At 46.5% G+C, this 12,248-nt stretch overlaps 1 protein-coding gene across 1 annotated transcript in view; it reads right to left on the minus strand.

Annotated features, from left to right (window-relative positions):
- The window catches only part of RHEB (Ras homolog, mTORC1 binding), a 52,384-nt gene extending 46,465 nt beyond the window's left edge, over window positions 1–5,919 (minus strand). Inside the window, exon 1 of the mRNA XM_043464188.1 lies at window positions 5,517–5,919. Within this exon, the coding sequence (XP_043320123.1) occupies window positions 5,517–5,568 (52 nt within the window). The 5' untranslated portion in view covers window positions 5,569–5,919. The remainder of the gene's footprint in view (window positions 1–5,516) is intronic.
- Between the last annotated feature and the right edge of the window lie 6,329 nt (window positions 5,920–12,248).

A 12,248-nucleotide genomic window follows, 5' to 3' on the forward strand; every position in this document is an offset into this window, starting at 1 on the left:
CATATACCCCCAAAGACAAAAACTCTAATTCAAAAAGATACATGTACCCCAACGTCCATAGCAGCACTATTTACAGTAGCGAAAACATGGAAGAATTCTAAACGTCCATTAATAGATGAATAAAGAAGTTGCGATACATATATGCAGTGGAATACTGCTCAGCCATAAAAAGAATGAAATAATGGCACTTGCAGCAACATGGAGAGACTTACAGATTATCATACTAAATGAAGTTAAGCCAGACAAAGAAATACAAATACTCTAGGATATCACTTATATGTGGAATCGTAAATATGACACAAATGAAGTTATTTATGAAACAGAAACACACTCACAGACAAATTTACCATTAAAAAGGGGTAAAGTGGTGTGGGGAAGGGATAAATCATGAGTTTTGGATTAGCAGATACAAACTATTACATATTAAATATAAAATACACAAGTTCCTACTATATAGCACGCCTGGGGAAGGAAATGGCAAACCCCTCCAGTATTCTTGCCTTGAAAATCCCATGGACAGAGGAGCCTGGTGGCCTATGGTCCATGGGGTCAGAGTCGGACACAACTGAGCGCACACACACATGCTATGTAGCATGGGGACCTATGTTCAATATCCTGTAGTAAAACATAATGGAAAAGAATATGAATATATAGGTAAGTATAAGTCAATGTTCACTGTACACCAGAAACACAACATTGTAAGTCAACTATGAAAAGTGAAAGAAGTGAAGTCGCTCAGTTGTGTCTGACTCTGTGTGACCTCATAGACTGTAGCCCTTCAGGCTCCTCTGTCCATGCGAGTCTCCAGGCAAGAATACTGGAGTGGGCTGGCATTCCCTTCTCCAGGGGATCTTCCCGACACAGGGATTGAATCCAGGTCTCTTGCATTGCAAGCCGCCAGGGAAGCCCTGTGAGTCAACTATACGGCAATAAAAAAATTTTAAAAATTAAAAGATAATGAAAATATAAAAATTAAATAAAAAGATAGATGATTAGAAGTGTTGGTGAGGATGTGGAGAAACTGAAACCAATTTCAATTGTTAGCTGGCATGTAAACTGGTTGAAAAGCAGTTTGATAATTCTTCAAAATGTTAAACATACAATTACCATATGACCCAGCAATTACAATTATACTCCTAGAGGTATACCCAAAAGAAGAGAAATCATGTCTACACAAAAATTACACATACAAAAAATATTTAACAGGAATGCTCGTAACAGCATTATCTGTATTAGCCCAAATGTAGAAACAGCCCACATGCCCATCAGTTAACGAACGTATAAATAGAATGTGGTATATTCAAATAATGGATTATTATTTGGCAACCAAAAGGAATGAATTACTGATACCTGCTTCAACACGGATGAACCTTAGAAATATTTATGTTAAATGAAAAATGCTAGGCACGCAAGGCCATGTATACATGACTCCATTTATATGAAATGTCCAGAATAGGTAAATTTGTAGAATCAGAAAGATTAGTGATGCCAGGGGGTGAGGTGAGGAGAAGTTGGGAGGGGACTGCTGCTGAGTACGGAGTATCTTTTGGAGGGATGAAGGGAGGCACGGATTGCCGTAACTCGCAGGGACATCACATTAACATTTGATATAACAAAAAAAGCAGATTCACAGATATACAGAACTGATGTTTAGATGAGGCAATATAGGAGCATGAGATTAAGAGGTACAAACTATTATGTGCAAAATAAGCTCAATACACTGTACAACAGGAGGAATATATAGGCAATATTTTATAGCAACCGTAAACAGAGAATAGCCTTTAAAATTGTGAACCACTCTACTGTACACCTGTAACTTATATAAATATGATACATCAACTATACTTAAAAAAAAAAATCTAGGGGCTTCCCTGGTAGTATAGAGGATAAGAATCAACCTGGCCAACGCAGGGGACATAGGTTCAATTCCTAGCCAGGGAAGACTCCACATGCCATGGAGCAACTAAGTCCCAAGTCACAACTACTGAAGATCAAACATCTAGAGTCTGTGGTCCACAACAAGAGAAGCCCCTGCTCACTGCAACTAGAGAAAATACGCACGCAAAGCGACAAAGACCCTGCACAGCCAAGAAAAGAAAAAGTCTACAAATATTCTATTAAGCACTGGAAAGTCAAAATTGAAAATGCAAGCTCTGAATATTTCTTGCACAGAACAATGAATGGCACTGAAAGAAAAGTTAACTTCAAGCTTCACACAAGGTGGTCACCACAGGACTATCCTCACCCACAAGTACACAACTTTGCAATGTTATGAAGCACGTGAACATACAATTTCATATACTAATACATTTATACGTGGCAAACACTGTCTAACTTTACAATTCCTCAATGCAATGTGTTAGAAAAGGATAGGGTAATTTAAAAATATACAGTAAATCAGCATACAATTGGATGATATTCTATTGGGAACAAATTTAATGATATCTTTCCCTATGAAGTAGCCAAATCAAAGGATGCATGTTCCTTACTACTTAAAACATTTTTATAAGGAGGGTAATAATTTGAGTTACTTTTACTGAAATGCCTTTTACCACACCACAGAATTTTTTCATGTTCTCTCTTAAGATCTTTCATACTCCTTTGATCCCATCCTGTTTGTTAACCTCCGAGAGTAATATATGACAATCTTTTGATTGTTGTGGTCTAATGGTAAACTCAATTATCAAACCTCTCTGTAGAACATTCCTGTGAAAAATGTGCCAGATTTTATTTGAAGATAGTTGTTAACCTGACACTATAACTTTAGCCAGATTAAGTATAGTTACCTCCTATCACAGGACTACTCATTCAGTTACCTCCTATCATGGGACTACTCATTTGTATTAGAACAATGGACGTCAGGGAGCTGGCACATTTGGCTACCACCAAAACAATTCATACAAAGCACTCCCTGCAAGCCAGCCTGTGCTACAGGTGACGTGTCCTTAAAAGCTTAACACTGTAAATAACAGGAAAAGTCCTTCAGGAAAAAAAAAAGTTGTGTAAATGATCTGAGAATTCTGTTTTTCTCACCAGTAAGTTTTTTCAGTGTTTTAAAAAAATACAAAATTTGAACACCGAGTAGTAAAACAGTCATTGCACTTAGTAATTTCATCTGAAGGCAAACTTTTAAAATAAACTCAAAATGACAAATATTTTACGAGTCAAACTGGCATACGATATTTAGTCAAGAGAACATTCTAAGAAAGATACAGTTTCTGGCTTAGACTCTTTTACCCCCAGTCAATATGACACTACAGTTTAGCATCACAGTAACACAACCTAGGAACACAGGTACTCAGATTTCTCTACCCTAGCATCATTGGCAAGCAGACATGTCAGTGAACTCACAAGTGTGAGTAATTCTCTGCCGAGTGGCTAGGATGTGGAATCAGGGAGCTATCTCCGTTTCTGATGCTGGCAAAACAAAAGAGCCCACAAACTACAAGAAGTCCTGGTTCCTAACAAAGGTAAACAACTGTAAAATCAAATGCAAAGACTGGCAGTCACTGAACCTGTGCAAAACACATTTCACTTGAATCATCACCACGTATGAAAATAAACATGGAGACAATGGAGCAGGGTTTAGCAGTAGGAAGGCAAGGAAAACAGGGACTGGACCTACTCTGGGTGCCCCTGGAGGCTAATCCAGCGCAACATTTCAGGAAGAGTGGTTTAACATAAATGTGAAGTGAAAGCAAATGGGTGATGTGTCACCTCTGGGTCTTCAAGAGGATGTGATTAGAAGGCAGGTAGGACACAATTGGTTTCAACGGGACCTAAAGAACTTCTTTAACACACACTGATAAAATGCTAGACTAGATTACTGGCGACTGGAATCACCATCTCAAGAATTTCAAGGGGTAAATAAGCCAGGACGTTTGGGACATTCTCTTCAGTTGAAAGCAGGCAGCCCAGGTAATTCATGTCACCTGTAACTTGATTATTCAGACACTGGTACCTTTAACTAGTGGGCACCCTGAGGAAATATAACTCATTCAAGAGACAGGATGTGTCCGAGTCCCACTCTTCACAATGCAGAGGAAAAGAAAGAGAACAGAGAAGCAAGTACTCTGAGATACAGACTGTTGATAAAGGTGGGATGCGGTGGTTCCATATGGGCATTCAGGGCTGTTAGAGACTTGAAGAGCCTCCATCTGACGCCCGGTGACTTGACGGCTGCGGTTGTTAAGACTGTCACCTCTCCTTCCCCCCCACAGGATTACCGCATCTCACAGGAGTTACCCCCAGGGCTCCTGGCGCCCCTTATCTGTACACAAGAGTCTCTCAGCCTCTCATTTTGATATCCGCCCCCCCCAAGCACTTTGACAAAGAGAGATGATAAAAGGATGAGTAAGCACGCTGCAGCTGATCTTGGTCAAAGAGCACAGACCCTGGCACCGACCGTGGAAAATGGGGGTGAAGAAGCAGAAGGGAAAGCGAAGTCGGGGAGTTCGGCCAATGAGCAGGCAGTTACCAGCTTTTCCCAGGGCAATTTGTATCACCTCCTTCTGCAGTCACCACAGACTCCGAATCCCTGCCCTCGCCACCCCTACCCCATTGTGGTCAAGTGCGCCCTTTTCCTTGGACAGCTGCTTCTTAAAAACAACACAGAAAGATAAAAGTAATTTTTCCAGACTTCCGGTTCTCAAAGACAATAAAAACCTCACCCTGAAGCATGGTTAAGTTCAACGGTTCTGTTTTCTCCCTCGTTTTCCGGCATTCTGTCCACCACCTCCCACCCCAGACCACCTCTGCTCGGGGTGGAAAAAGCGACAGCCACTCTCAGTTTCAAATATATGTCAACCTTTGGCAGGGGGGTGGGGAGGGATACTTTTGAATTACTTCGACATTCTAGTTACAAGTATCTGACCTTATTTTTTCCCCCCAAAGGAAAAAACAGGACACCAAGAGGGCAGAAATTTCCGTTTCTCTGCCCTCCTACTTCGGTCGCTGGCAGGATCTCGGGGGGCTTCCGAAGCGGGAGATTGGGGGGGGGGGGGCTCTTTTGAGTTTCTTCCTAGGAAACTGGCCCTCAGCAGCCAAACGTCCTTTGAGCTCCCGGGTGTGCTTTAAAATGTTGAAACTTCACAAGACAGAAAAATTACGGCTAAGGTGCGACGTCCTTTGTTGAAGCCCCACGGGTTTTAATTTGGGGTGGAAAAGGCCACCAGCAACAATCACGGACTGCTCGCCGCGGGGAGGGGGGACAGGTGCGACTCCGGGGCTGTGGAGGGCCCTGCGGCGGGCGGCGCGGCGGCCAACCCGCACCGCCGGCCCGGCCCGACCCGACCCGAGCGCCCGTCCGCCCGCGGCCTCCCACACGCGTCCGTCTCGCTGCCCCGCGGGCCCGGCCGCGCCGCCGGCCTCCGCTCCAAGATGGAGGTGGCGGCGGCGGGCGGCCGGTTACGAAACGCGCGGCCGCCACATGGCCGCGCCGGCCCCAAACTTGGCCGGGCCCCGGGCGAGGCCCGGGGCCCGGGGTGCGAGGAGGCCGCGCGGCGCCCGCCACTCACCCACAGACCGGTAGCCCAGGATCGCGATCTTCCGGGACTTGGACTGCGGCATCTTGGCGGCCTCCTCAGCCCCGGGTCAACCACATCAACCGCGGCGGCGGCGGCGGCTCCTGCGCTGCGATCGGCGGCGGCCGCGCCGGGGCACAGCGGCATCCAGGGGCGGGGCGGGGCGGGCGGGCGCGGCTGCCTCAGCTCCTCGCTCGCGCGCCCAACCGCCCGGAACCGCCGCGCGGCCCCGCCCCCAAACACGCCCACGTGACCGCGCGACGCCGCAGGCGGCTCGCGTCAGCACCGCCCTCCCGCGGCCACCGCCCCCTGCCCCAAACGCACGGGGTGTGCGTCGGGAGGCGTTTTACTTTAAAGGGAAAAAGAGGGGACGCCGAGATGCCCCTGGAAAAGTCACGACTGAAACTCGCTGCGTCATGACCCGCCCACCGTCTTCCGCCGCTTTTTAATGACGCCAGCTCTCCCCGAGCGCTGATTGGACAGTTCCCATCCGCCCGCGCGCTGACGCGACGGAAACTCCTTCTCCCATTGGGGGGGCGGGCGGTGAAGAGGCGGGCCCGGAGGCGGGGGCTGCTTGGCCCGGGAGCTAAAAATAAACTCCGACTGGGAGCTCGCGGCTGGGCGCGGGTGAAGTTTGAAGGCTTCGAACTTCGGAAGGGCTGGAGGCAGGTGGGAGGGGCGGAGAGAAGCTACCTCCCCAGGGATTGGTTAGATCGCGGGAAGGGGGCGTGGCGACGCGTGGGAGGCGCGGTGATTGGTGGGTCGCTGAACCCTTAAAAGGCACGAGGCGCGTAGCTGGTGCCTTGCTGGGCTGTTGGTTGCCCGGTACATTCCTCGTGTGTGTTTATTTGTTTTTGTTTTAAAACTGCTGCATTGGCTTTCGTGAGTCTAGGTGGAGGATGTAGGTGATGACGAAGCATCAGCCATGGGTGAAGGACCATGGGAAGAATGGAGTATGCGTTCATTGAAAATGTGAACGCGTTTCATGAAAAAAGCTTTCTCCTCAGTTCTCATGCATCTCCTCAGTTCTGGTCTTAACCCTGGCGTTTGCGGAGCCCGCACACCTCACGGGAAAGGAACAGCGCCGGGTCGACGCAGCTTTTAACTGTCAACGCCTGCGTGGCTAATTGAAAGTAAGGCAGACTTAAAACACCCGCCGTTGTTGGCTGAGAACTCACCAGAACTGTCCTTCCAGTGAGCCGGCGCTCTGGCGTGGGCTGACCTCTCCGCTGAAGAAGGGACGCTGCTGTACTTCCCTCCAGAGGTGCCCTGACAACCCCGTTTTCAGTGGTGCTGGTGAAGGGTGTCTGGGGGTAGCACCAGTCTTGGAGCTGCAGGGAGGGACACCAGCTCAGGAGGCCTGGATCATGCGACAAGAAGATGAAAACCGGGCCCAAGAAAACAGGATGCGATTAGAGCCTTCTATCATGCTAGGTGTACTTGTCCATGGAGGTTGCTGAAGAAGCAGATACCTGCTACTCGTACCACAGCCCCTCTGTCATCCTCGGGCTGTTTGGCAGTGTTGACCTGCCTGGTTAAGGGGGACCACCGACCTCTGGTCCTGGCCTCGCCCAGTGAGCACCGAGGAGAAGCCCCCAGGAAACTGAGCGGCAAGGGCAGGATTCCTGGGTTAGGAAGATTTGGAGGTGACAGTCCCTAAACTGTCGCGGTGTTGGGTTTAAAACACTGACGTTGGGGCAGAATCCTTCCACTGTCCCTCTAAGTACTCACTGGAGAGGGCGAGTGCACCTTCAGGTCCTGAGGGGGTAGGGTCTTACAGTTGAAGCCCCAGGCCACCAGCTGGACAGGAGAAAACCTTTCAAGTTGTCTTTTATGTTAATTGATTTTTGCATTCTGCCCTGTAATTAGTTGAAATATTTAAACAATTCAGGCCTTAAAATGGACTCGCCAGGAAAATGTATAATTTTTGTCCTGTGAATTGAATGCCTCTCCTGCAGTATTTTTTCCAGGTGGCATAGTGGTAAAGAATCTGCTTGTGGAAGCAAGAGCTACCGGGTTCTGTCCCTGGGTCAGGAAGTTCCCTGGAGTAGGAGATGTCAACCTGCTCCAGTATTTTTGCCTGGGAAATTCCGTGAACAGAAGAGCCTGACAGGCTACGGTCCACGAAGTCATAGATTGTGGTGTGACTAAGCCAGTACCCACTACATTATTTTGAACTAATGGTACCAGACTCCCCGGCAGGTTGTGAAATCAGCTTAGTGTTTTTTTTGTTTTTTTTTTTTAATAGAAGAACAGAATAGAAAATAGTTCCTTACATAGTAAAGGTGAGTACTGTTTCATGACACTTTTGTTGTGTGTGTGCATATATTTATATATGCTATGTATATATGTAATGTGTACTGCATTCCATTGTAATATGTATTTCTTTCTATGTGTTGCCCCCAAAAGTTTGAAAGCACCGCCCTAGCCTGAGAAGTCCAGACTTAGGAGTCCAGACCAAGAAGTGCAGTTGTAAATGACAAATTCATTCACGAAATATTCCAGTTGTGTTAAAGCCCTTTAAGACCAGATCCCGGAGTTCTGAAGATTCCTTTATTCCAGAATGGGGAGAATTTCCTTGGTTTAAGAAATGACTCAGATGACCTGAAATATTTGGGACTGATGTATGAATTCACTTGGAAATACTTGACGGCTGCCAGACCATATAAGAGACCAGATGGGAAATGCAGGCAGGGCCTTAATGGGGCTCCTGCTGCAGCAGGAAGGAGAGAGAGAAAGCAACAAGTGCCCTTGCTTGTGGGGGAGGGGTGGCTTGGTGGTCTGCCCATCCCCGTGGTGATGATGGGTGCAGGGATCACCTTTTTTTCCTCCTGACACTCAGAAGCAACCACTGGGTTTTGGCCTCTCTCTTACTGTTGATAATTCTCCCCTACAGTGCACAGGTGCAGCTATCTTTCAGTTCAGTCGCTTAGTCAGGTCCGATTCTTTGCCACCCCATGGACTGCAGCACACCAGACCTCCCTGTCCATCACCAACTCCCGGAATTTACTCAAACTCACATCCAATGAGTTGGTGATGCCATCCAAACCATCTCATCCTCTGTGGTCCCCTTCTCCTGCCTCCAGTCTTTCCCAGCGTCAGGGTCTTTTCCAATGAGTTGGTTCTTCGAATCAGGTAGCCAGAGTATTGGAGCTTCAGATTCAGCATCAGTCCTTCCAGTGAATATTCAGGACTGATTTCCTTTGGGATGGACTGGTTTGATCTCCTTGCAGTCCAAGGGACTCTCAAGAGTCTTCTCCGACACCACAGTTCAAAAGCACCAATTCTTCGGTGCTCAGCTTTCTTTACAGTCCAACTCTCACATCCATGTGTGACTACTGGAAAAACCATAGCTTTGACTAGACGGACCATTGTTGGCAAAGTAATGTCTCTGCTTTTTAATATGCTGTCCGCTTTTTAATATGCAACTATCTTTAGTCCCCTGTAGTTTCTTTGTGTTCTGTTGCCGAAGGAGTGGGGAGAGGAGATGAGGAGACATCTGTCCAGGTGCAGGCATTGCAGGAGAGGGTCCAGGGTCCCAGCCTATCTCAGAACAAGTCCCCCACAAAGATATGTCAAAGTCCTAACCCTCTCAAAATGTAATCTTATTTGGATACAGCTGTTGATGATATAATTAGTTAAGATGAGGTCAAACTGGAGTGGGCTTCCATGATGGCTCGGTGGTAAAGTATCCACCTGCAGCTCAGGAGCCGCAGGAGACACAGGTTTGATCCCTGGGTGGGGAAGATCCCCTGGAGCAGGAAATGGCAACCCACTCCACTATTGTTGCCTGGAGAATCCCATGGACAGAGGAGCCTGGCAGGCCACAGTCCATGGGATGGCAAAGAGTCAGACGCCACTGCAGCAACTTAGCAGCAGCAGACTGGAGGAGGGTGGGCCCTAATCCAATCCAATCCTTTCCTCAGAGAGAAGATGAGACGAGCACACAGACACACCCACCCACCGATGTGACGATGGAGGCAGGCTGGAGTGATGCCCCTCCCTGGAGACTTCAGAGGGCTCGAGCCCTGCTTCCCTCTGAAGTTGGGGGGCGTTTATACTTCTGGACATCAGAACTGTGAGAAAATAAGCCTCAGTTTACAGTACTTTGTTAACAGCAGCCCTGAAAAAAGAAACCATCACCAGTCCTCAAGTTCTCAGCAGACTTTCTTTTAAAGTTTGACTCTAGTTTCTGCCGCGCTGTGGATGAAACTGACCTCCTTCCCAACACCCCAAGCCAGCGTGCACCTTCTGGGAGTGTTTCCCTAGGCGGGGTGCTAGCTGTCCTGCAGAGCAAGTCCTGAGGGTCCCTGTGTGGTCATCGGGCACGATGACAGAAGGGGAACACCATGCTCCTAAGAGCTGGCACAGCAGTACCCGGGCAAGCTCCGGGAGAGCAGGAGGCCAGGTCCTTGCAATAAAATGTGATGGCTTGGCCAGCAAGGCTTTGATTATGACTACTTATGCTCTTCACGTGTACCTTAGATGTGGAATTTAGTCACAGTGCTTATAAGCCACTGAACGTTATAATTATGGTTTGAGGGACCATTCACCACTGGTTCCTCCTCCTGTGTGAAGTGTTCTCAGTGTTGGGCTTTATCCAGCATTTTGGGACCTGGAGAGTTTCTAACATTATTGTGCAGGGAGAAAAAAAAAAACTTCTTATAGGGTTTTTTTTTTTTAACGTTTTTATTTATAAATAAAATAATTGAGCGTGGAAGAACTGATGCTTTCAGATTGTGCTGGAGAAGACTCTTGAGAGACCCTTGAACTGCAAGGAGATCCAACCAGTTAATCCTAAAGGAGCTCAACCCTGAATATTCATTGGAAGGACTGATGCTGAAGCTCCGATACTTTGGCCGCCTGATACAAACAGCTGACTCATTAGAAAAGACCCTGATGCTGGGCAAGATTGAGGGCAGGAGAAGGGGGTGACAGAGGATGAGATGGTTAGATAGCATCATTGACTCATTGAACATGAATCTGAGCAAACTCCAGGAGATAGTGAAGGACAGGGGAGCCTGGTGTGCTGCAATCCATGGGGACATGACTTAGTGACTGAACAAAAAAACCTATGTAATATATGAATTGACCATGGCATATTCATGGCAACGTGTTGTGACTGGGATGAGAGGTGTCCTAGTGGTGTTTCCACAATGGGGAGGGGCCATCCGTGTTGCCCTCACTGTTCAGTGTATAGAATATTGTAATGGATTCCTTTTCACATGTCTAGTTCTGAGGAACTACAGAACGTATTACCTCAGTTCTGCTAAACTGAATCTCACAGAGTGGTCATGGGCCTTAAAAGTTTTCCATTCTCTTACACTGTTGGTGGGAATGCAAACTAGTACAGCCACTATGGAGAACAGTGTGGAGATTCCTTAAAAAACTGGAAATAGAACTGCCATATGACCCAGAAATCCCACTGTTGGGCATACACACCGAGGAAACCAGAATTGAAAGAGACATGTGTACCCCAATGTTCATCGCAGCACTGTTTGTAATAGCCAGGACATGGAAGCAACCTAGATGTCCATCGGCAGACGAATGGATAAGAAAGTTGTGGTACATACACACAATGGAATATTACTCAGCCATTAAAAAGAATACATTTGAATTAGTTCTAATCAGGTTGATGAAACTGGAGCCTATTATACGTAGTGAAGTAAGTCAGAAAGAAAAACACCAGTACAGTATACTAACACATATATATGGAGTTTAGAAAGATGGTAATGATAACCCTATATGTGAGACAGCAAAAGAGACACAGATATATAGAACAGTCTTTTGGACTCTGTGGGAGAAGTCGAGGGTGGGATGATCTGAGAGAATAGCATTGAAACATGTATATTATTGTATATGAAACAGATCGCCAGTCCAGGTTTGATGCATGAGACAGGGTGTTTAGGGCTGGTGCACTGGGATGACCCAGAGGGGAGGGATGGGATGGGGAGGGATGTGGGAGAGGGGTTCAGGATGGGGACGACATGTACACCTGTGGCTGATTCATGTCAATGTATGGCAAAAACCACTACAACATTGTAAAGTAATTAGCCTCCAACTAAAATAAATAAATTTTAAAAAATTTTAAAAAAAGTTTTCCACTCAAAAAGCCCATGAATTATTGATGAGAATAAAAATGCAATGTAAGTATACACTAAGAAAAATAACAGGCTGCACTTCTTCCTTGTGTGGGCTCTTTGCCAACAATGTTAAAGGTAAACATGGTAACCTAATCTTACCAAATCTTACTAACCTAATATCTTACCAAAAAATGATCATTATTCCAAAAAGGTAAAAATTGACAAGGGGCTTCCCTGGTGATGCAGTGGTAAAGAATCCGCCTGTCAATGCAAGAGACCTGGGTTCGATCCCTGAGTTGGGAACTTCCCTTGGAGAAGAAATGGAAACCCACTTCAGTATTCCTGCCCGGGAAATCCCATGGACAGAGTTGCCTGGTGGGCTATAATCCATGGGGTTGCAAAGGGTTAGATACGACTTAGCAACTAAATTCGTGCAAAAATTGACAAGAGCATTAGAAATATGAATTCATATCCATTATCATTAATGATGACTTAGCATAATTGCACCTTGATATTAGCTAATAATGTAGTAAATATCCCTTAACAAATAGTGAGATGTTAAAAAAACTGAGCATCCAAAACACTAAGATTTTACAAATTTTTCTGCAACTTTTTTTCCCCTTTGGAAAATTTCAAGCATGTA

The sequence above is a fragment of the Cervus canadensis genome, chromosome 3, assembly GCF_019320065.1.
Source record: "Cervus canadensis isolate Bull #8, Minnesota chromosome 3, ASM1932006v1, whole genome shotgun sequence".
Classification (NCBI taxonomy): domain Eukaryota; kingdom Metazoa; phylum Chordata; class Mammalia; order Artiodactyla; family Cervidae; genus Cervus; species Cervus canadensis.